Source organism: Scardinius erythrophthalmus (genome assembly GCF_964197995.2).
Source record: "Scardinius erythrophthalmus genome assembly, chromosome: 12".
Taxonomy (NCBI): Eukaryota; Metazoa; Chordata; class Actinopteri; order Cypriniformes; family Leuciscidae; genus Scardinius; species Scardinius erythrophthalmus.
This window is the reverse complement of record NC_138232.1, coordinates 24,530,556-24,556,967: the sequence shown is the minus strand read 5'-3', so window position 1 is coordinate 24,556,967 and position 26,412 is coordinate 24,530,556. Positions and strand designations below refer to the sequence as shown.

At 37.4% G+C, this 26,412-nt stretch overlaps 1 protein-coding gene and 1 long non-coding RNA gene across 6 annotated transcripts in view; one reads left to right on the top strand and one right to left on the bottom strand.

Annotated features, from left to right (window-relative positions):
- Nucleotides 1-24,051, top strand: part of LOC308700123 (SEC14-like protein 1) — a 395,381-nt gene extending 371,330 nt beyond the window's left edge. For 2 of the 5 annotated variants that reach the window (XM_081381513.1, XM_081381512.1), the window contains 2 exons: nucleotides 17,611-17,648; nucleotides 19,923-24,051. In XM_081381513.1, the coding sequence (XP_081237639.1) occupies nucleotides 17,611-17,629 (19 nt within the window). In that variant the 3' untranslated portion in view covers nucleotides 17,630-17,648; nucleotides 19,923-24,051. The remainder of the gene's footprint in view (nucleotides 1-17,610; nucleotides 17,649-19,922) is intronic. The other 3 variants (XM_081381510.1, XM_081381511.1, XM_081381509.1) reach the window with 2 other exon arrangements.
- Nucleotides 1,083-19,329, bottom strand: LOC308700124. Its single transcript, XR_014031271.1, has 4 exons — nucleotides 18,939-19,329; nucleotides 12,929-12,982; nucleotides 12,663-12,727; nucleotides 1,083-1,722 (listed from the first exon to the last, which is right to left on the bottom strand). It is a non-coding gene; the product is annotated as an uncharacterized lncRNA (long non-coding RNA).
- Nucleotides 24,052-26,412: the final 2,361 nt, after the last annotated feature.

Here is a 26,412-nt window from a genome sequence, read left to right as displayed (position 1 = left end):
TGACCAAGTATTCAAAGTGCCCCCTGGGGGTGTTAAGAGCAGTATTCCACTCATCCCCCTTCCTGATGCGGACCAAATGATAAGCATTGCGCAAGTCCAATTTAGTGAAGACGGACGCTCCTTGGGGTTGTGGTTGATGAGCCAGGGATGACCTAGGACAATGGGTGCGAGAGGGGAGTCCAGTATGTAGAATGACAGGGTTTCAGTATGGTTGCCTGATGTGACGAGCGTGACAGGTCCGGTGGTGAGTGAAATGTTAGGTAGGTCTTGCCCGTTGAGTGCGTGAACTTCAATCTTGCGAGTGAGTGGATGGAGGGGAACTTGGAATCTGTGTGCAAAAGAGTAGTCCATAAAGTTACCTTCGGCCCCGGAATCCACCAGTGCTTGACAGTCGTGCTCGTGGGCTGACCATCTTAGTCTTACTGGGAGGAGCGTAGATGTTGATGAGGTCTTCTCGGCGGAGATCCCACCCGACAGTAGCCTCATATTTACTGCCGGGCCTGCCCTTTTACCGGACAGCTGAAAGCGAAATGTCCTGACGCCCCGCAGTACACGCAGAGCCCTTGGGATCTCCGCCTCTCCTTCTCCTCCCGAGTAAGCCGAGCCCGCCCGACCTGCATGGGCTCGTGATCGTAGACGGGGCTGACCGCATCCCCGCCGCTGGACCGTTGATACTCGGCTCCTTCCGCCATTCGACCAGGCAATCTCCGTCGTTCGACGCGGAATAGACGTGCGTCTACTCGAAGTGGCAGTTCTATAAGTCCATTGAGGGACGTGGGCAGGTCCAGGGCGTAGATCTCCTTCTGGATGCGGTCAGCCAGCCCATGCAGGAACATGTCCCACTGCGCCTCCTCGTTCCATTGACACTCTACCGCCAGAGTCCTGAATTCAATAGAATAGTCAGAGACTGACCTCTCTCCTTGTTTGAGCTCCGCTAAGATGCGGGCCGCCTCTCTCCCGGTGCTGGCACGGTCGAAGACCCTCTTCATCTCGGCGGAGAGTGTCTGGAACGAGGTGCAGCATGGGTCTTGATTCTCCCACACCGCCGTTCCCCAAAGTGCTGCCTTCCCAGTCAAGAGCATGAGCACAAATGCCACCTTGGCCGATTCGCTGGAGAAGGTTCTAGGTTGCAGTGAGAAATGCATTGAACAACGAGTCAAAAATGCCCTGCAAAAATTCGGCTCACCTGCATAAGACTCCGGTACGGGAAGACGCGGCTATGACTGGGAAGCATTCTCCGGTGGTGTGGGGGGAACGGTCGGTGTGGGTGGCGCAGCGGGACTTCGCAGGAGTTGTAGTTGCTGGGTGAGCTCGGACACCTGTGTCACCAGCGCTTGAACTGCTCTTGCTGTGTCGTTGAGATTCTTTTCCTGATGATCCATTCGCTGTATGCTGGTACTGACAAATGTCTCGAGTGATGATGGGTTACTTGCTGCTTCCATTGCATGGTCAGATCGTTCTGTCATGGTCACAAAAGACAGAAGCAATAATGCAAGTAAAAACTCAGTATGTTTATTGATGAGAGAAGTGAAAGTCCGGTAGTGGGTGAGCAGCTGATGACACAGGGACTGGATGGGTCAGCGAAGTGTCCGTGAAGTGAAGTGATGCAGACGTGATGACCCAAGTGAAGACGAAATCCAGGTGAACAAGAAACAGGAACGGGAACACGAACAGGAACGTCGACGGGAACAGGATCACACACGGGAGACATCAAACAACGATCTGACAATGAGAGGAAAGTGCGGTGAGGTTTTAAAGGTGCGTGAATGAGCTGCAGCTGGAGCGATGAATGAGATCAGCTGGATCGCTGATCAACCGGAATGAGTGGTAACGCCCACTCTCACACACCCAGACACACAAAAAAACAGTTACATGAGACACGAAGGAAACAATGAATTTATGAACCGTGACATAATATCGATCAATCAGGGTTTTTCAGCCACGGAAAGAGGTCAATAAAACTGCAGGACAACAATTATGTCACAGAACGTTACATTTACCTCAGGAAAGCACGTTAGTTGACTAGAAAAAATAGCTGTAGTTTATAGAGCTATAGAGTATTTAGCTAAATATGTGCACTATATTACATTTGTATTATATTTTTACTTGTGTCATGATTGTTATTATAATGAAAACCAAATTATATTTAATTTAATTTGTTATTTTTAACCTTTAATAATACCAGCTGACAGAGCTCTCTGTATGTTTACAGCATTATGTGAGATATATTTTTTCTTGAGAAAAATTAACATGTAGGCTATCTACTGTAGCCTACCTAATATTTATCCAAAGAGTCAATATTGAATCAAGATTGAAATCAAATCCCAAGAATTGAATTGAAATCGTGAAAACTGTGTAAAATTCTGTTTAGTTACAAGATGTTTTGACAATTGTGATGCAAGTTGTGTTTTTTTCTACATCCCCCCCACAATCCATCCGTTTCTCTTGAGCAATTCAAATATCGTGATAATACCGTATACCGTGATAAAAGCTTAATCAATTAATCGCAGCATGAAAATTTGATACCGGCACATGCCTAGCGCGCAGTCTCCTCTCTGATACACAATGTATTTTTCACTGCGTGAGAACTTGGTGTGGTGTGAGAGTGGCGTCGCTTGTCAGACATAGCAACAGTAACTAAAGTGGGCGGGTCTTTGCGAATGGTCATTGACAGTATGGACGGGAATTCGCCAGTCCCAATTCAAAACGAATTTCATGACAATCCATCATTGTTTGTTTCAAACATGTGAGAGCATCAAAATGATCCATGGGTGAAATTGATTGGATTTAATTCATTTTTTTGTCAGTTCCTATCATAATTTTAACATTTTGGCGTTATTGTTTAGCTATTTACCTATGTTTTCAAATTTCCTTTGTTTTTTTGTTGTCGGACTAACGGCTTTGAAGATAAACACAATTTTTTAAAGCTCTAAATGACACTTACAAAAACAATAAGGCAAAACCTGGCATGTTTGGTATTGTTGGACTCGGCAAGGATTCAGGAGTCTTAGGAGGTCACTCCTGTGAAAAAACACTGGCTTGAAACTTCTAAGGCTCCTTCAAGGCATTGTGCCAATGACGTATACTGAGTTTTTTGAGATACACCAATGTTCTCATAGACTATCATGGCACCCTGGACAAAGACACTGCGTGCCAATTTTCAGTAGACTAACAGTTGGGTGCGCTTATAGCTATTTTCATGATTTTTTTCACTCTTATAGCGCCACCAAGTGGCCAATTGTCACGATTTTTTTCATGTCAACTCAGATTGAGCTTATGAACATGTGTCCCAAGTTTAGCGAAAATATCTCTTTCCGCTCACAAGTTATAACCATTTTATAGTGCCACCAAGCGGCCAATTGTCATGATTTTTTTTTCACGTGACCTCAGAATGAGCTCATGAACGTGTCCCAAGTTTTGCGAAAATATCTCTTTCCGTTCTCAATTTATAACCGTTTTAGTAAAAGTGGCCCTGGTACCATCAAATATTTTGGTTCCCCTTATCGACCGTTAATTGAAATTTTTAATTTTTTGGATGATTATTGATTGTCAGTCTCCAGAGAATATTCTTGCAGTGGTTTGGTTCCGATCGGGCCAAAAACCTAGGAGAAGTTCGCAAAAATAGTTTTTTCAAAAAAATGCAATTTACTCGAAATTGGCGCCTGAAGGGCGAGCAAATCGGAGATAGCCATTTTGTCCGCCTTGAGCAAAGGATTCCAGCGATATAAGACACTTGATCCTGGGACAAACGGTCTAAAGGCCCGTACACACCGGGACGAATATCGGCACGCTATATTCGCCAGCGTTTCTCAACGCGTTTTTTGTGTTCACACCCAAGCGATTTTCGCTGACGATGAGCCGAGTGAACATGCAAATTTATTCCCTGACATTAGATGGCGCTTAATACCACTCCATAACAGTTCTCTTTTATCAAGATTTTTGTAGTCACTGTCGCGTTTGTCACAGTTCTTTATGTTTCGACACCAACGAGACCAGCAGCTCTACATTCATCTTGCCTTGCATCTTCCTCATCTTATTTCTTCCCGGCAGTGTTTAGACGCTACTCGGCATATATCTTCTTCGCCGTTACGTTTGTGTGCTCGGCAAGACCGTTTTGTGTTTGAGCGCCCCCAAGTTGTGTTTTACTGTAACTTCAGAAGCTCCAGACACGTGAGCAAAAGCGCCAATCTCATTGGTCGGATAAACCAAAAAAACGAACCCGAGGCATTTTTTAAAAAATCACGCTTTTACGCGTGGCGTTTTTCGCGTTGGTGTGCACACTCACATTGGCGCCCTTTGTTTAGTTACGAGGCGTTAAACGTCGGCGAATATCGCGCACGAAATTCGTCCTGGTGTGAACAGGCCTTAAAGGGGTGGTTCGGGATTTTTGACATCGGACCTCATTTTTAAGTCAGCCTGGTTGTTATTCATCAGTGGAGACATTTTTTTAAAAAAATTATCCAGTCCTTATATTTGGATAGTTAGCCGATGCTAGGCTAGCGCGAGTCAAGGGTAGATGTTAGCCAGCCATTAAAAAACGTTTTACCCACTCCACAGTGCACCAAACGCAAATCAATTATAACACTAGACTATCGATGCAAATGTCCGTTGAGAGAATAATGTTAGAAATCAAACTTACCTTTCATCACATTGCATTAGTTATAATTTGTTCCCTGTAATCATAAGCCTTGTCTACAGCAGCAGCGGAGTGATATTGATTACCTAGGCAACCGAGTGAGCCGGTACACACATGTACTGCACACACTGTAGCGCGCTTCTTTTCTGTTTACTTTTTGCCGCATTACTAACTGGAGCAAAGTAAAATTCCGCAGCTGCTGAGAAACTAGTTCCTTTGGGATCGTTGAGATGAAAGGTAAGTTTGATTTCTAACATTATTCTCTCAACGTACATTTGCATCGATAGTCTAGTGTTATAATTGATTTGCATTTGGTGCACTGTGGAGTGGGTAAAACGGTTTTTAATGGCTGGCTAACATCTACCCTTGACTCGCGCTAGCCTAGCATCGGCTAACTATCCAAATATAAGGACTGGATATTTTTTTTTTAAAAATGTCTCCACTGATGAATAACAACCAGGCTGACTTAAAAATGAGGTCCGATGTCAAAAATCCCGAACCACCCCTTTAACCCCCTGAGGTCGGCTATCGCGCCGGCGCGATAGGCTCGTTTTTTTTCGTATGAGTGCAAAAAAAAAAAAAAAAAAATATTAATTTTTATCTTATATGCTTCAATCGATCCTGTTTAGTGTGTATTTTTTTTGTGTATGCTTATAATAAAAACAAAGTGTTGTGCTTTTAGCCAAATAAAGAAAAATAAACATGATGCGAGTTCTGCCTACTCTCCGTCAGTGAAGTCAATTCTGAAACGCGTCCGAAAATGAACTGTAACTCAGCGAATACTCAGTCAAACAGGCATACAGTCACACAGGCATGAAGCTTGAATTCTCTTCTTTTAAATGAAGTAATTTTTATAAAAAACAAATATTCACAGTTTATGTAATATGTATGCAAAGAGAGAGATGTCAGTCGTTCTCATCTCAGCTAATTAAGTTTTAATGTGCTCCGCCCACGGAGAGCGCGCTATTCAAACGCAAATGTGAGGCGATCCAAACAAACCTGTGAAACGCCCACATCAGCTGGATAACACACACCGCGAGTTCACTTTCAGACTTATGTACTTTACGATGCTGTGAGGAATAATACTATCTTGATAATAATCCTGCAAAAATTTACCTCAGAAGTTCTGGAAGTATCATTTCGAGGAGCAATCCCGCTGAGGAATTAGGTCAGTTCTGTTTGCTTTGTTCTAATCGGAATGAATGAACGCACAGATGCGTGCTGTTGTGGAGCTACTACAGCTGGCAAAAATACTGTTTAAATATGAATCGCGTTTCTGTGTATGAATGAATGAACGAACGAACGCACAGATGCATGCTGTTGTGGAGCTACCACAGCTGGCAAAAATACTGTTTAAATATGAATCGCGTTTCTGTGTATGAATGAATGAACGAACGAACGAACGCACAGATGCGTGCTGTTGTGGAGCTACTACAGCTGGCAAAAATACTGTTTAAATATGAATCGCGTTTCTGTGTATGAATGAATGAATGAATGAACGCACAGATGCGCGCTGTTGTGGAGCTACTACAGCTGGCAAAAATACTGTTTAAATATGAATCGCGTTTCTATGAATGAATAAACGCACAGATGCGCGCTGTTGTGGAGCTACTACAGCTGGCAAAAATACTGTTTTAATATGAATCGCGAATACAAAGAAAGATTACACTGGAAATATTGTTACAATTTTAAATGTTGTTGTAATTGTATAACCTTAAAAAAAAAAAATAAAAAAAAAAAATATATATATATATATATATATATATATATATATATATATAAGGATAGATGTAAACAAAATCTTAACCTCTTAACCAGTGCCCCTATTTTTGAGAATTTTCTGAAAATGACATGCCCAAATACCAATGTCTGTAGCTCTTAAACCTTATGGTCCACATTCATTACTCTGATCATTTTTTAAACTAGACACTTGAAACTTTGTTACACAAGAGTCATTATAACTCAAAGTAGTATAGGAACAGAGTAAAACGAGGTAAAATTTACATGAAAGTGACTCACGATTTCTTTGAATTAACTTCACTAAGGGAAAAAATGATCAGACTTATATGTTAAGGGCCTGAAAACACCATAAAGATAAAATTGAATGTCTGACCATGTTTAGATTCAAATTTGAGGATGATACTCCCAGAAATGTAGTTTCTGTAAGCTTTTATTCAAGAAAAGTATAGGTGTCCTTTCCAAAATGCAATTTGGAGACTCCAAATGGACACCTGGCACCCAACACCTTTACATAAGGAGTAAACACTACATAGGCCTACTACATACATGTATATCAATTCAGAACTGTTCTGCCCTTCAAACCACACAAGAAAAAAACGATTTCAGCACAACATTTGAACATTTGAACAAAATTCCCTTTATTTTGAACAATTCTAATAGCAAAAACAGTGATTCACTACATGTATTCCAGAAGTGATCGTTTTCCAACTAATGTATAAAACATATAAAAAGAAAATAATAAATGTTTTAGAACATTTCTAATTACAAAGGTGGTTTTTACTCAAATAAATTGCAATAAACTGATAATTATAATGAATATCCTATTACTTTCTGCTGCTCTTCGTCTTTGCTCCTCTTCATCTTCATCTTCGTCAAAAACACTTCCAAATCTCTTCTGTAGTCGACGATCCATGATAGAGATGCTCAGATATATGCTTTGGAGTAAATCCGTGCATTTATGCAAGCTCCGTGTGTCAAAACATCGCGTGTATATGTGTGTTTACAGTCTATCGTCGGCGAACTGTGTGTGTGCGCGTCGCGCGTGTGGCGAAAGCGCATATGTGAATGAAAACATTACGCGCTTGAATTTGACGAATATGCTTGCATAATCTGTCTATCACTGCAATCGATTTTAGTTGGCTAACATTCAAATCAATCAAAACTTTCCTGAATAGACATTGGATGGCTTTACCAGGCGCTTATCCAGTCGAAACCCCAGGTGCGAGATTGACAGCGCGCTCAGCCTGTCAGACGCTCTCTTACTGTTTTGGTCAGTAACAAAGCCTGTGATTGAAGGAGAGATAAGTGGGATGTCTCAATCGATCCGGAAGAGTCCATCAAGAGTCCATCCATGAGATCATAGATATCATATAAAGGCTAGATGTCTCGTCCGCGCTGCTGGCCAATGGAGGTCGACGTCCGCACACGGCGGCCATCTTACGACAGGGTGCTCGCTCACTCGTAACATGGTGCATGTACTTTTAAATAACCATAACTTGCTCAATTTTCTACCGATTTTCAAACGGTTTGGTTTGTTATAAACGTCAGAGATGTAGCTATGAAACTGCATACATATGAAAAATTATACAAATGGACTTCCATATGAAAGAATTATAGCCACGGTAATGACGTTTGATATCTATGGGTGAGATGGCTTTTGAGTGTTGGAATACGGATTAGTATCATTATTTCTTTGAAAATAAACACGATGAGTACTCTATCTCGAAAACGCTCATGCAAACAAAGGAGGATATTTCATTTTTTCCCCTATTTTTTCGTTGTTTTGGATTAAAAAGTGGGATGCATTTTGAAGAGTGGACCCTTACATTGCAATGTATGCTGTTGTTTCTTGGATTCGTCCGAACTGATATGAACCATACGAGGTGAAAGATGAGTATAGCGGTTCATTTTGCTCATTTTTAAATGAACAGTCCTTTTACATTTAATTTAACCCTTTCCTCTCTGGTGTATTGATTGCAAAAACAAGTTTAGAACATGATTCTTGAGTGTTTTAGCTTTCAAATGATGCATAGTTTATGATTGTCAGTTGAATATTTGTTATAAAATAAAGCTTACAAAATTAATAAAAGTATAGCCACGCCTCCGGCGGCCCGCCCACGGGCCGATGCTAGCTAACAGGTCATTATAAGCCTTCTCTTGAAATAATTTTATTATGCTTTATTAGTGACACATTTGGGAAGAGAATATATTCCAAATCTGAAAATACAGTATTAGAACAATTAACTGCACAATTACTAGAAATGTTTACCTTGGATATTGTACAATTTGCAAGCAAAATTTGTGGAAAAAAACAACAAACCAGTTATATATTGTCCTTGCATTCTTGTGGCTCAGTCACACACCTGAATGAAAGGCTCATTACGTATGCAGCCTCATTATGCGGGCCCCATTGACTCCGCAGGTGTGAATCACGCCCACCCGCATATGGCCTTTCCAAACAAAAAGTGTTTTACAAGATTTAAATCAATGTATTGTGTTATGTGAATGATTAGGCAGGATGATTTTCACATAATTTTGAAGAAAAAATTCTAGGCAACGTCATCCATTAGTCAAAAGTCTTATTTACATATATTTAGAATGTGTTTTATGGCCTTATTTCAGAAACTTTAGTTTTTTGTTTTTGAAAAAACCATGCATAAACATTATTCTATCAAAAATACAAACATGTACATGCAAGTTGTTCACATATTATGGTAGCCCTGTTTGTGCTAAATAGAGTGAATTTACACCTTTGCCATTAATATGTTTATAAGCAACTGAAAAAAGCACAAATGTCAGGGCATGTCAGAACATCTCAAGGACCCCAAAAACCCCTCAGACCCCAGAGGGTTAAGAGTTATGGTCAATTTTGAACTTTTGGTTGCTGTAGCGCCACCTATGGGCCAATCGGGGTCATAGTCTGATAGATTGTCCCCAAATTGAGGCCTACCATCTGGCAAAGTTTCAAGTCTCCAGCACTTACGGTTTGGGCTGCACGATGCGTTTTACGGCAGAAGAAAAATAATAAAAATGCTTACAATTACAATAGGGTTTCAGCACTTCGTGCTTGAACCCCTAATAAAAATCAGGGCAATTACAATAGGGTTTCAGCACTTCGTGCTTGAACCCCTAATAATAATAAAAATCAGCACAATTACAATAGGGTTTCAGCATTTCATGCTTGAACCCCTAAAAATCAGCACAATTACAATAGGGTTTCAGCACTTCGTGCTTGAACCCCTAAAAATCCTTACAATTACAATAGGGTTTCAGCACTTCGTGCTTGAACCCCTAAAAATCAGTACAATTACAATATAGGGTTTCAGCACTTCGTGCTTGAACCCCTAATAAAAATCAGCACAATTACAATAGGGTTTCAGCACTTCGTGCTTGAACCCCTAATAAAAATCAGCACAATTACAATAGGGTTTCAGCACTTCGTGCTTGAACCCCTAAAAATCAGTACAATTACAATAGGGTTTCAGCACTTCGTGCTTGAACCCCTAAAAATATATAAAAAAAACTTTTATTTATTAAGAATTTGGTCCAGTGTACAATATTTTCAAAATATACACACAGGCCTGAATATATATTTATGTAAAGGGCTATACAGACATCTAGTGGCTAATGTATGGTAATACAGATTATTTTGTTTTATTTTTAACAAATTTTTAACTAAAAAATAAAAACTCAACATTTAAATTTTTTACACAATCTACATATTAGTTTATTTTAAAATAGGCCTACATGTTGACTAAAGCTGTGATCTCTCTTAATTTGCCTGACTGAACCTGCAGAGTTGGCAGTGGGAGTTCCCCTACGTTACCTAGTCAGCGAACATCCCGTTACGTGAGAAAAGATTAAGAAAGGACATTTTGGGTACTAAAAATGCTACTCTCCTAATTTCTACAAAAAAGCAGCGGAATTTCCATGAATTAAAAGCAATTTTACCCGCAGGCAGCATCGTTTCTACTAGCAGCAGTGATTCAATCTGCGTCTGAGGAGATTGTAGAAAGCTGTTATTTGCACATGCACCAGCGCGTGACACACGTGAGTCATTACTGGCAACAGAACCAGGAACTACTGTATAATCAAGCAGCGCTTAATATAGTGTTATTATGCCAAAATACTTATTTATTTAGTTTTAACCCTATGGGGTCTGAGCTGTTTTCTGGGCCCTGGAGGTGTTCTGACATGCTCTGACATTTGTGCTTATTTCTGTTACTTGTGACATTTTCATGGCTAAAGTCTAATTACATTGTATTCAGCACAAACTCTGCTACAATAATATATATCAGCAGCATGTGTGTAAAAGTTTGTTGTTTTGAGATAATGACATTTATGCGTGGTTTGTGAAAATACAAAAAAAAAATTCTCACTGAAATAAGGTCATGAAACCCATACTGATTATTTCTTCACAAGACTTTTGAAAATTGTATGACGTAGCCTAGAATATTTGCTCTAAAACTGTGAAAATCACCCTGACTGCTCATTCAGATAAGACAATATATTGATTTAAAAATTTTATGACGTGTTTTGTGTGAAAAAGCTTTATGCGGGAGCTCATTAATATGTAAGCTTTTCACACCTGAGAAAGACAAAGACCCTCCCCTAACGGCCCTATTAGGAGCTATCAGGCCCTATCATTCTGAGCAACCTTGCACAAAGAATGAGGAGATTTAAAAAAGAATGGCTTTTAGATTTTTTGGATTTATTTACAACACAACATAATCCAAAGATACACAACAAATAACAAAAAACACTCATTGAAAACAATGATCCAAAGACAGAGACCTTTGTGCCATTCCTAAAAACATTGTACATACCTTTCATTTCCAAGGTGTTTGATTTTCACTTTACCATGTTCATGTACAGAGACTCATGTGAATGTTGAAGTCAGCAGGACTCAGTGGCATCTGGGCCCTGAAAGAAAAAAAAAGTGAACATACTGATATCAAGAGAAAGGCCTGCACGATTTTGGGAATAAATTTTAGATTTTTCTGGTTAAAATTGCTTTTTAAAATTCACAGAATACACACACACACACACACACATAAATGTTTCCAACAATATATAATATAATGAACACCAGGTTTGTTGTGCCTTGTAGGCATAGGCTATGCGCAGTGCTGCATAAAATAATAATAACAATAACCTATTGCAGCATATAAATCTTCCAAAAGATTTCAGTAACAACTACGCTAGAGAAAAATATATTGATTATCATGTTACTTCAAATGTTTCCATTCGTTATGATGATATGAAATGAGATAATAGTAAAAACATGAAGCCGTTTGGTGCTTTCCAAAATATAATATTGATCGCGATCCAAAATATAAAACATTATGGTTACCATATACATATCTACATTTGAGCAGATATCCACAAACACAGTAACAGTAAACACGGGTCTAAATATTATAATATTCACCATATATCTAGCAACAGTTCAACTGCAATGTGAAATTTATGCAACAATAACAAACTAATATGTAAGAATTTCTTACCTTACATCTTTCTTGTCTTCAAATCGCGTTCTTCTTCTTCTGAGGTTGCCTAAATCCAATTTAGGGCACTTGGCGCGTCTTTCAAACTCGACGAAAAGCAGAGACTTGTGAAGTGTTTTGGTGTTTTGTTTTTGAGGTAATGAGCGCGTTCGCGTTCCATGTGGAGATTTGCATGTCAATCTCTTTTGCGCGAGTGGGCGTGTTCAAATTAAAAATAATTAGGAAGCGTTTGAGAAGCTGGACATCTTGTTGGTTTTATACAAATTACTTAAACAGAGAATATTTGTTTTCAGTTTGAATCCGATCATTTAAAAGTACACACTTAAATGTTTATAAAGGTATATGGCTCATAAATGTGTGACAAGTATTCGCTGAGTTTTGTTTCAGTTTATTGACGTGCTCAAGAAAAAAAAGTAATTTAAGTTTATAGTGCTACAATGTGAAGAAAATCCAGCAAAACGCGCCCGCGCGTTTGCCGACCTCAGAGGGTTAAATTAAACCATTGTAATCCTAAAAGTATTCCCCCTTTTTTCAAAATGTAACTATAATCTGATTACTACGTTTTTTTACGTAACTGTAACGGATTACAGTTACTGGATTTTTGTATCCTTATTACATAACGCCGTTACATGTATTCCGTTACTCCCCAACCCTGCTGCAAAGGTAGAGAGTCTTCTGCCTAATAAAATATCAAAATAATGCAAAAATATAAACTTAAGTTGTTTAGAATGCTAGATTTGGTATGAATGAATTAGTGAGAGTTTTACTGCAGTGCTTACCTGGATACATTTAATCTGGTGAGACTGAACATAGAAAATGGTCCATCTTCTGATTGGTTCATTTGCTGTGTAATAAATATAAAGTTAGACATGATGCAAAGGTCACTTATTTTATACAGTTGTATAGTTATATAGTTAGCCAATTTTATAGAGATTTTATAAGATATTGTATGCTACCTAGTCTGCACCAGTGGCTCCAAAGCACTTATCAAATATTGCTAATCATTTCAGCAAACTTATCTCAAAATATATCACAAATGGCCTACCTCCGGAATCTTGCAAGAAGTCAATGGCGCGAAATGGCGCTTTGTTGCAGTTGCCTTTAAACACATACAAAAATGGAAGTAAATATTAAATTACATTAAAAAAAAACTGTAATATGTTATAGTTTGCAAACTAATGCTAAAACTAGAAAGGTGGCCAAAGCCAAATAAAACTTAGCTAACATAAAATGTTATTTTCTCATCAGTAGGCCAACATTATCTACAACCGAAACAAAATTTCACATTAGTTAATTTATTGTTAATGTAAACTAAGCGTTGCTCGTTGGCGTATTTTAACTCGACAATTCAATAATCTAACAAAGTCTGTAAAATGAAACTTTAGCGCAGTTTACCGTGGTAAAGTTCGTTACCGCCATGTTGATGAGTATAACATAGGTTAAACTGGGCACAATCCTGCCTCTCTCTCTCGGTGAAGTGAATTCCGTGTCTACCCCAAACCAGACACGAACGGCGCAACAACAAAAGACAGTCAGAACCCAGTGATATTACAGATGGATGCTCCGGCGCGACACGACAAATCCCAGACAGTGTTGATGTCCTGTTATATTTCTGACGTACGGTACTCCGAGTCCAAGCGCTCGCGCTATTTCTGACAAGGGACAAACAGGTTTGCAATTTGTATTAAAGGTCCGGTCGCTTCAATATGTCCAATATAGACAGCCTCTGACTGTTATAGCGTTGTAGACACGCGGTGTAAGGCAAAAATTAGGAAATAAAAAGCACGATGGAATGGTGCCAGCCAGAGAGACCGTTACATGAAATACAGTAGTATACAGCAAATTTTTAAAAAATACAGTAAGTCTCTGTATGTGGTGTTAGACGTCACAGAAAATTCCTATGATGCAATGGGAATCACAGTTAGGCTATTTACTGTAAAGAGAAATAGCAGTATAATACTGGGGGATTTAAAGTAAATAACTGTAGAAATTACAGAAAAGTCTAACACTACAGCTGTGCAGACGCGTGAGAGTATTCACACTGGAAGAGTTTGTACAGCGTCACAGCAGCGGCTCCAATGCTACATATAAGTGAGCATTTCTTTATAAAGACAGCTATAAATTTGTTTTTAGAAGTTGGTCATTTATAAAATTGATAGTCTTAAAAGTTTTAGATGGGGAAGTGTAGACCTACAACATTTGCATGTAAATGGTAAACAACAAAAACAACCAAGCAAACAGCTCCGATCTTGTCTTTTCAGTCATAGTTTCAATATGTTTACAAGACAGCAAACTCAGTGGATAAAAAAAAAAAAAAAAACCGCACACTCGGGTATGATTTGGGTAGTGCTAACCTATGTGCCTGTCTGTGTATTACATAAACTAAAAGAAAGTTTGTATATCATATTTTCTGGCTAGTTTACTTAAATTTTTTATAATACACCATACTTTCACCCAAACTGAATAATTAAAAACAAGTTTAAATGGGTAAATCTTCTATAAATATACATATCAATAAATGAGTCTTCATTTTCTCATTACACATGCTTATTCTGTGCATTTTGAGCACTTTTTTGTGAAATCATATTTATTTTGTCCATCAAAAGTGTGCTTTCACTTTAATTGAGCGTGAGCAGCTGTGAAGTGGGAGTTTCGGCTGCGCTCCTGATTTTGCAACTGCTGCTTGACGCTAAAGTGCTGCTCCTGCTCCCGGTGTGAATGCACTAATTGGTTAACATGCACACCGGAAAAAATATACGCTGCTCACGCTTGCAGTGTGAAACAGCCGTTAAAGGGACTGTAGCCTAATGCCGCCTTCACACTGGCAGTTGAAATCAGCTCCAAAACGGCTTTGAAACGACCGGAAGTCATTCATTTCCTATGGAGATTCGTAGACCGAAATGCCAAATGCCACAAGCAAAGATATATCCTGTTAATTCTATAAACTTTTGTAAACCCAGCCAGTATAATCACAATCAACACATCCAAACTGAAATATTTAACATTTATATAACAACTGCAAAGCGTCTAATTTATTTGTTTGCTCTCGGCCGATCTCAGCGCTTTTTCCGCTCCACTATCATTCCCACAATGCACTGCGCGAGCGTGAAACTCGACTTCCATAGGAATTAATTGAAAACGCTCGCTCTGCTCCGCTCACTCGTGGATACTCACCGTAATAGTAAACAACTGCCGCTTGTCCTTAAAGGGATAGTTCACCCAAAATGAAAATTCTGTCCTTATTTACTCACTCTAATGTTGTTTCAACCCTGTATTCATTTCTTTCTTGTGCTGAACACAAAAGAAGATATTTTAAAGAACGTGTCTATCCAAAAAGTTGCTGGTCCCCATTGATTTCCATAGTAGTAAAAAATATACTATGGAAGTCACTGAGGACCAGCAACTGTTTGGTTACCCACATTCTTCAAAATAATTTTTATTTTCAACTGAGGAAAGAAACTTATTCGGGTTTAAAACAACTTGAGAGAATAAATTATGACAATTTTCATTTTTGGCGGAACGATCCCTTAATGTTAATAAAACAACAAAGAGAAAATCACTCACTGCTCTTGACTGAAAACTTTAATAGTAGCGTTTATAGGAATCAGTGTATAATTTATACAGTGAAGTCTATACGCGCTTTATTTTTATATTTGTTCATTTCATTTTTTTTCTTGAATGCTACTGTTAAAAACACCTACTGTAGCTGAAAAAATAAAACAGTTTATTTTGTTTGTATATTATGTTGTGTATATATAATGTGTGTCTTTCTTCTTATTTTTTAATAAAGAAAATAATGACAAAGGTTTTTATCTTTGCCACAGTGGCCTAAATGTCTGCCATTCTTTTTTATTTTATAGTTTGTTACATTGTAAGTCTTTGTTTTTAAGATAGGGGGGTAACACTTTATAATAACGTTCAGTTGTAAGTCATTTATAAGTGGTTAGTTAATGATGAACTAGTCATTTACAGAACATTCATAAATGAGTAGCAAGTGATATACTAACATTTTATGTATGTTTTGTCAATTCCGTTACAAGTCATTTACATGTGATTAGTTAATGATTAACTAATTATTTACGAAACATGACTAAGCGTTCATAAATGATTAATAAGTGATATGTTAATTATTGTATGTATGTTTTGTAGATTCAGTTATAAGTAATTTACAATTGATTAGTTAATGATTATACAAAACATGAATATGCGTTTCATAAATGTTTAATAAATGTTTGTTTTTTTGTATGTATGTAGCAATTAGAGGGTGCAAAAAGTGTTGTAAATGCCTTGAATACACATACAGATCATTTGTAGGTATATGTAACACATTTACAAGTGATGAATAGTTTACACTTTAGATTAGGGGATGCAGAAAGTGTTGTAAATGATTTATAACACTTTCTGCATCCCCTAATCTAAAGTGTAAACTATTCATCACTTGTAAATGTGTTACGTATACATTCATAGATAACATTCGTAGATCTTATGCCTTTTTGATTCTTGAAGGGGTAATCTACAAGTGAAGTGTAAGACATTTACAAGTGATGAATAGTTTACACTTTAGATTAGGGGATGCAGAAAGTGTTGTAAATGATTTATTCATGCGTTTACAAATCTATAACAGGTGCTGAACACTGTAGTGTGTACTGCAGTGTAAGTGCTGACTGGTGAGGGTATAGACAGCTGTCTTCTCTGAAACACATGGAGTCTTTAACCATTGTACACCTGATGTGAGCAAAACATACAAAAAAAATGTAACATCATTTATTAAACATTTATAAAACACATAGTCATGTTTAGTAAATGATTAGTTAATCATTAACTAATCAATTGTAAATTACTTATAACTGAATCTACAAAACATATAATGAACATATCACTAATTAATCATTTATGAATGATTAGTCATGTTTTTTAAATGATTAGTTAATCATTAACTAATCAATTGTAAATGACTTGTAACACAATTTACAAAACATACATAAAATGTTAGTATGTCACTTGCTACTCATTTATGAATGTTTTGTAAATGATTAGTTCATCATTAACTAATCACTTATAAATGACTTACAACTGAACGTTATTATAAAGTGTTACCGATAGGGGCATTAGTTTGGCTGTAATGCTCAGTCACTTGCAAAATAGATTTTCCTGAAAAAAATCATGATGATATTTTTGATATGTCTTATTTACCTAAGAACATTGGTTATATAAGCTAAATATTAAAAAGGAGGGAAGAGAATTAAGGAATTTTTAACTGGATTGTTCATAATAGTCAATACTGAACACCATTAATCTATAATTGATGGATAAAATTAAAATAGCATGCTTTTTAGTGCATCTGACGGAGTAGTTGTCTGACGGACACGAATTAAGTTATGAAGTGAATAAATGCAAATTTTTAGAAAAACATTTTCATAAAAACCATCCATTTTCGGAGACTTTTGTTTTGTCCCTTATCGCAAGAATCGTGGCTTGATTTTTATAGAACGTCAGGCCCTGTTCACACCAAGTCATATATATACCTTTACATGGCACTGTATAATGAAAAACTGGCAGCAAATAATCAGAGAAAAGATGTGATATAGCAAGGAATTTTATTGCCTTATATGGTTGCTGCATATGAATATTAATAGTAGTATTAACTTGGACTACTTATTACCAAAATACCTTGGTATTCCTGTACTACAGTACTATTAAGTCACACAATTTTTATTATTTCCATAGTTCCGTTCCAGAAGATTGACAACATTTCTGTTGTTGTGGTGGGTTGTATTTTGCACTGAAGCATGTGAATGACAGGAGTGCATTTTGATTTAATTTAGGCATGCAAATTTATTTATTTGGTTTTTTTTTTTCAGAAAATTGTTAAGATTTACATTGTCTATATAGTTTTTGCGCAAGTTTGTTTGCAAAATTTTGTGTCAATTATTGCAACACACTTGGTGTGAACAAGCCTTTAAGGGTTAGTTCACACAAAAATTACAATTCTGGCATGTTGTTCCAAACCTGTAAGACTTTTGTTCATCTTCCGAACACAAATGCAGATCAGATTTGATTTAGATCTGTCTCTCCATTGACATTCTACGAACTAACACTTTGACGCTTTATAAAGAGATTGTAAAACTAATCCATATGAATTGAGTGTTTTAGTCCAAATTTTCTGAAAATACACAATCGCATTATATGATGAAAAGACAGAATTTTGGCTTTAATTCACATATAAACATTTATCAACACACATATCAGTAATGGGAAACATCTCTGTTACTGTTGTAACCCTCGTTCCCTGATGGAGGGAATGGAGACGTTGTGTCAAATTACCAACACTAAGGATCGCTCTTGGGAGACCCAGACACCTCTGATGTTTTGAGATTTTTTTTTTAATGTAAACTAACGATAAATTACTTGCAGCACTGACTCCAGAAATCTACTGTAATTCGAGAGTATTCATACTGAAATTGCATTACAGCGTATTACTGTAAAAACTAAATACTATTTTTCTGTATTTTTCAATTTTCAGTAAAATACTGGCAGCAGAGGTGCCAGCAATATACTGTAATTCTATGGTATTAATACTGTGAAATTAATTTACAGCAGTTTACTGTAAAAATAAAAATACATGCAATAAATTTCTGTGATCATATCCATTTAGACTCTAAAAACAACCCATTAGGTAATTTTTGCAACTCTGCTCTGGGTCAAAAAGGAATCCAAAATAGGTTGGAAATAAAAAAAACACAGGCAACAGTAATAGGCTAATAAAAAGGTTCCTCGCTGCAGTCAGTTTCAAAGTTCTCTCTCCTCACCGTTTCGATTTAGTTTTCTTCTATTTTCCACACATATTCCTGTCATGAGCACTGTGAACATGGACAGGCGAAGACTTACTTGTACTCACTCCTATATTCACTGTGAAACACTCGTTGAGTGCCATTGTGCTTTTGCTTCAAATGGACCAGCCCACAACGCATTGCATTCTACAGTAAAAAACCTTAATGCATAAAAACAGTAGAGTATGTTTGAAAATGGGCTGTAAATTAACAGCAATTGCTTACCGTGGAAAATGTTGTCTAGAATGCATTGTTTTCTGTAGGACATTACTGTTTTAATGGAAAACAGTGTTACTGTCAGATTTTGACAATTTTTTACTGTGTATGCATCAAATCCGAGCGGCGTTTCAGCGGTTGAAGATGTCAAATGCCCCAGGAGCCTCTGAAAGTATTTGAGAGGGACCACTGTCTTGTACTTGAACATATTCAAGGATGGTCTTCTGAGAGATATGTTGTCATTGCAACAGAGTCAAATTCCACACCGAAAAAAGAAATGCTCTGCACAGGGGAGAGCTTGCCCTACTCCCCAGTTGACCTGAAGCCCCAGTCTGGCTAGGTGCTTGAGGACCAGGTCCCTGTGCACACACCACAACTCTCGAGAGTGCACTAATATTAGCCAGTCGTCAAGGCAGTTGAGGAAGTGAATGCTTGCTTCCCTCAAGAGGGCAAAGACAGCGTCTGCGACTTAGTAGAGTAGACAGGGACAACCCGAAGGGGAGGGCCTTGTACTGATATGCCTGCCCTTTGAAGGTGAAACGTAGAAACGCTCTGTGCCGAGAAAGGATAGAGACATGATATTAATTTTATACTCTGCCTGTAAGGTTAACATCTTTTGTTTTTGTGTGTATTCTAAACTCACATGGGCTTTGATAACTTTAATATCTGCTCTAATTAGTTTTTTTACTTGCCCTGTACATATTCAGAGAGAAATATTTTTTTAAGCACATATACATTTTGGCACTCATGTCAAATATGAGAAAATACTTCTCTTATTTTCTTTTGTTTGACTGCTTTCCTAACTGCATGTCCTGCTTAAGCTCTGGGTGTTTGACTGGACATGAACAGATAAAACCGATTAAAATTTTGATTAATCAAATGAACATTTCCTTTGAAACCATTTATTTATTTATTTTTTATTTACAGAATTTTATTTACAGTCTTTAGGCTTATTAATTTCTCACATTCTACTTTACTCTGTTCTAATCTCAGGGGCTCAATGACCAGCCTGGAATCTAGCCACAGTGGTTTCTCTCAGCTCAGCGCCGCCACCACATCCTCCAGCCAATCACAGTCCAGCTCCATGATCTCCAGGTAGAATGGAAAGATGTTTAGGCTATATAATGTTATATAAGTGCAGGACTCGATTCTCAATCAACCCCATTACTACTCTTCCTCTGTCATCTATCCCAACACTGTATCACATATGTCAAGGATCTAAAGCATGCTTCCACAACTAAAAAGAGTATAAAAGATATCCATCTCAAAGGATTCTGGTGATATTTGTTTTTAAAGGGCTTGAATCTGCTTTGCCATAGCGCTCAGCTGGGCTGCAGGTCAGTTTATAGTCTGATTGTGCTTTCTTTGTGTCCAAAAGAGGTCACTCATTATCATGCATTTCTACATTTCCCATGGACCACATGCTGAACTAAGCAATACATGTTCTCAAATTGGAAAGAGCCTGAAATTAAGTTACTGAATGTCTGCATATGCCCCCCACACACATCTCAAATACTGCACATACCTACATAAATGCACTTAGTTCTGCCATATCACTTGGAGCTCACCCTCTTGGTGAATTGTTTTTAGGTCAGTGGGTGAGCTTCTGCAATAACTTAGAACAATTTGTACTATTTGAATTTGTATTTATCGTAAAATGTTTTTGGATACTGTATTAAGTCTTCTTAGGTGCTACAAGCTTGTTTCCTTATTGTTAGTGTGTGGCTAGACTTGCAGTTTGAACACAGAAAAATGTTTAGTGAAATAGTCACAGTCCTGCTTTTGTGCTCATTACTACTAGTGTTGGCTTCAATTTTGACTTGGTGAAATCACCTTGATATCGAACCTCAGACTCGCTGCTGATCAGTTCCTATGCAGTCAGCCAATCAGTGTTTGGAATGGTCATTCATATTAATAGGTCAATTTTTTTTTGGAGAGGCAGTGTACATTTTGTAGTGGACAAAATGTAGTGGATAAAAACATTTTATCATTGCTTCAATAGAATGTCTTGTTACATACAAAGGTCTTGAATCCAAGTTTTTTTTTTTTATGGTTTATTACAGAAAGTAAAGGAAATGTATTGTTTTCTTTTTGTTTGTATTTTGCCTCTTTAGCTTGATAGTTTCTATTAGTAAAGACAAGGAGTGAAGAATGCTCTGTAAAGGCTTAAATAACTTGCTTATTTGTTCAGGTTAAAATATAAATAAGAATTTTAAACAAAATGTAACCGTATTTTAGCCGAGAGCATGTCCATTAATCCAGGTGACTTTTTTAACAGATTGGACACCATGCACAACAAACTGATTTCTCCTGCTTAATTTCCTGAGAGAATATGTGTGCACATTGTGAGGTTTACCTGAGGACAGTGGATGTACACGCTCACATTTAACTTGCCCTAATTGCTTGAATGATGCCGTAGCCCAATAGTCTGAAGATCCTCCTTGTCCTTCATTTCTCAGACTTATCAGTTCTGGTCTCATGGACAGAACACTTTAGGGAAAAGGAGATTGTTACACTGAACAACAGCTAGTTTTTACATGTCACTCCTAGAATATTGATCATAATATAGTATATTTACAATTACAATGTTTTAGTGTTGTGGAAATCTTCTCAAAAAATAACACATAGTAAGATTAAGAACAAGGAGGAACAAGTAGTAGTTTTTGTTTGATGGTTAAAAATGACATTGTCAACAAAAAAAAAAAAGTTATTTTCCAACTGTTGACTTCCATTGAGCTACCACCCCTTGAAACTTCTAAACACCCCATGAAGCACATATTCTGAACCATGTGTAATAAAGTCCCTTTATTTGTCTACAAGCTGCCAGTCAGGTAGGAGTTTCAGGGCTTACCGTTCAGAATTTAATGGTGTTTAACCATGCACAGGTTAGTACACTTGTTTTATGCTTTAGTATTTAGGGAAAAAAGTGAGAGACTCTATTTACAGTACAGTTTTTAAAATTGATGCTTTAATAATACAAAAATTGACACAAGACCCGTGTATCAAGTGTAACTATATGTAATACTTTACTGTGAAGAGAGTTCTATGTGATTTGTATGAACGTGTGGTTGGTTTTCCCCTTCCTTCACTTACCTGTTTCAGCAGTTTGTCAGTGCTAATTTGTATGGCAATTTAAATTGTGTGTCTGACTGTTAGCTAGATGAGACCCCTAATATTGTGATATGCAAGCATTGGCACAGTAAATATATAAGGGCCACTGGTGTCCAAAAAAAAAAATCTTACACACACACACCAACACACGCTTGCTGTCTTCCTTATCCACCTGCCTTCAACTAAACAGAGCAGTGTGTTTGTGAGAAGTAAATTCACACCTACCCAACATTCCGCAGACAAACATCGACATGCTCATTGTGTAAATTGAGCTTTGAATATTTAGAAAAATAATCAACCAGCTGAACTAAATGAATGTGTGTTTGTGTTTGGATCTTCTTAGATTTACATGATCTTGCAGAATCTCAGCTTTTCTATGTGGTGATAATGCTTAGCATAAAAACACCAACATGCATTATGTTTGAATATCTCTTTATGGGGTCTCATCTGTGTTTGAGGGCTATTAACTATTTGTTTCTGTCTGTTTTCTCCCTCTGTGTGTATTATCCTTTATTGTAAAATGTTACATATCTGTTTTTTCTCTGACAAATTCTGTATTTGAACAAATTTGATTAATATAGAAATATTGCGCCTTTACATTTTTTGAAGTTATTAAACTTTAATTAAAGAGATGCTTATGCTGGTCCTCCTTGTGTGTGTGTGTGTGTGTGTGTGTGTGTGTGTGTGTGTGTGTGTGTGTGTGTGTGTGTGTGATTTGTGTGTATTAAGTTAAAGGGCACCTATTACGCAAAATTTACTTTTACATGGTGTTACATGAAGTCATTTTATGGCTATAAGGTTTACCAGTTTATTTAACACCCACTGAAAAGGTGTGTATATTTGTTTACTGTTAGTTGTAACAAGTGTTTTGTGTACTTCGCTGTGTATGTTGTTAATAATGAAAGAGAGAGAGAGAGAGAGTTTATGGATAAGACTTTAATGCGCACTTCTTATACTATGTTTATTCAGCTCTTACAGAGATTCTCTGGAGTAAAACTAACGCTCATCTTTTGTGTGATGTACAATAAACTTCACTGAACTCGTCAGTATATTTTGGTCATCATTCGGACGGGTTTTGCTACAGCAGGCTTGTATTAGTTTTTCTGAGCCCCAAAAAATTACAATTTAAACATGCTGTAAAAAATGATCTGTTGGGTATTTTGAGCTAAAACTTCACATACATACTCTGGGGACATCAGAGACTTATTTTACATCTTGTGAAAAGAGTCATAATAGGTGCCCTTTAAGGATGGGTTTAGGGTAGGGGTTTGGGTTAGGCAAATGTATGAATGTACAAGAGTTTGTGTGCAGTATGTGAGAATACATACATTAACCAATAAAGTGGTAAGGAATGACACAAATGTATGTTTACCTGGGAGGTCACAATTCATCCAGATCCTAACTAAAAGTACTGAATAACTGTTTCAATTCAAACAAGGAAATCAACATTTTAAACGAGTTCAGGAACAATCACAGGCATAAGCAAAATCACTTTGCAACTTTAGCAGAAAGCACAACAAAAAAATTCAAAAAATACTTGAAAACAGATTCATTGAGTTTTTTTCCAGGTGTCTTAAATAGTACTTTTTCTATAGGAGACAGACTTCTGTTATTACATAATGAAGTATCTTTCAAAATATAGTTTCTAATCTGTAAATAACGGAAAATGTCCTGCTTTAAGGAGAGACACCCAAGATGAATAGGGTAAAAAAATTAAATAAAATAAACTAATAAATATCACCATACTTCACCAGTTGATTGATTACATTAATAAAAGCAAACATTTTTTGTATTACAAGTTTGCTGAAATGTTATGTTTAAATATGCAAATGAGGCATTGTCTAATTAAATATGCAATAATTTGCATAAATTTCTAGAACAAAGTCTGAACATTGGATGAAGGTTTAAAATTGTTTCATTTATTTGATATATTAGAGCCAAAGGTTTTTACAGAGGGGGTATTGTATATCTTTATGTACTGTATCACTCCACAAATCAGAAAATACTGTCAACAGCCAAAAAATAATAAAATTTTCGCCATTTTTTTAGGAATGAAATGTTGTATAAGATCAGGAAAATTATATATGAACAAACCCCTTTGTAAAAACCTTCATAATATAGATAAGAATAAAACAGTAAAGTTTGGTGTATTTCTGGCTCAATGTCGGAGGAAAAACTAATTTTGAGAAAACTGCCTTTAAAAATATATACCGTAATTGAAATCTACAGATGCAAATAGATAAAGTACTCTAAAAGATACAGTTAAAAGTGTGTTTTGGATGTTTTCTGTCCACTAGTTTAAAAAAACACTTTATGAAAACCAAAAAGCCCCAAATCTCAAAACTGACAGATGCATGAAAAAATACTGTTTTTGCCTGTAGTGTCTCTCCTTAATAATCGAAGCAACTGCATCAACTCCTCGAAAGACATCAAACAAGTCTATAAGCCGACTAATACTTTACCCAAATTTTAAACCTCCCATCAGATCTGCCTGGAGGAAAGTCGGATTGTTCACAATTGGTGTGACAGCAGAGGTTAACTTAGTTCTTCCCTTGAAACGACAAACAGCCCTCCATTCCTACAGTTATAGTTACAGGGTTGTCACAATTCTACAATATGAGTTCACATTTTTTGAAAAACAACAAATCCACAAATTTAGACTATGATTGTTCAAGATCTAACCAGGAGTTATCAAGAGCAACCCAATCAGAAACATATATTAGATGTGCAGACCACTGGTATAGCTTAATATTAAGAAAGCTCAGTACTCCCATTGACCCTGGTAGTTGTAGCGCAGAGAATTGCAGCCTTGGTTTGCGCTTGCTCTAGATAAAGAAACTGAGCCAGCCATTTACATCTTTAAAAACTTTTTAGAGAACAGGATAGGGATCATTTAAATTGGGTACAGGAGCTTAGGGTGGATAGTATTTTTTTTTTATAAGAGCCAGGTAGAGGCCTAACCAGGAGATAGGTAAAGTATCCCAACGATTTAAATCTTCTCTAATTTTACTTATGCTGGGGACACACTAGCTGAAACATTCTAAGACTGAACTGAACACACTTACAGACTTTTCACTGACTGGAGCAGATTAAACACCAACTGAACGCAACTGTCTCTGACTCGGCGAGTTTGTGCACGATCAGACGTAAGTATCAAATTACATTCATAATCGGCCTTACTGTCGTTAAGTGTGTCCTTGGCTTAAGCAAAGGGGTAAAGTTGTCTTTGTATACATTTTTTAATATAGGGCTTACAAAGATGCCCAAGTATATAAAACCTCCAGGGGACCACTTAAATGGAAATTAACTAACATTTGGCATTGTTTTCATGGTATCAGCAGGCATAGCCTCAGACTTTAGATTCATTTCATATCCTAAAAGAGTACAGAAAGTATTAATAATATCAAGAAGAGGTGGTACTGAAGATGCAGGATTTGAAATGAAAATGAACAAAATCATCTGCATAAAGGGCTATTTTATGATGCCTCTCATCAGTTTGCAAACCTTAAAGGTTCTCTAAGCAATGTCACGCGTTTTTTAGGCCAAAACATTTTTTGTCACATACAGCAAGCATCTCTGTTACGTCCCAGTTGCATCCAAAGGATGTGGGACCAACAATTAATTTAATTTCCGGGGTGGAAAGTCAAGCAAGCGACACATGAATTCAAATTTTAACAGAGATTTAATATATATAGGCTACAGCAAACGGAGAAACGGTAGTCAGTGAAATAACAAAGAGGGACAAACTTAATACACACTAACAGGGACATGCAATAATTGTTTATCTAAGGCACACCGTCCTTCCCCGACACCCACGGCTTCCACAGTAGATCGCGGCAGCACCACCCAGCACACACGGTGACACGCCGCCAACCCGATTCGACAGTCGATCACAGCACAGTACACACTGACACGACGCCAACACGATCAAACTCCTCTCTCCCTCACTCCAGCCCTGAGGGCTTTATCCCTGCAGCTGATTAGCAGCAACCAGCCGCAGCTGCGAGATTGATACCTGCAGCTGATTAACAATAACCAGCTGCAGCTGCGAGACTGACGTCACAGCACCAGCACATACCTAGAGAGAGAGAAAGAGAGAAAGAGGGAGAGAGAGAGAGCACAAGAAAAACAAAAACAGGGACTACAAATAATAACCCCAATACAATACTTACGGGACGTAACACCCCCTCCCATAAGAGCAAACCCCTAAACACCTGGGTTTGCAACCAACTACAGCATTTACAGTCTCACCCACGGGATAACGCGTCTGCCATGATTTTTTCAACTCCCTTCTTGTACTTGATGGTAATGTTGTAGTTCTGGGCCAGGAGTGCCCAGCGCATCAGGCGCTGGTTGCTGTTGTACATCTGGT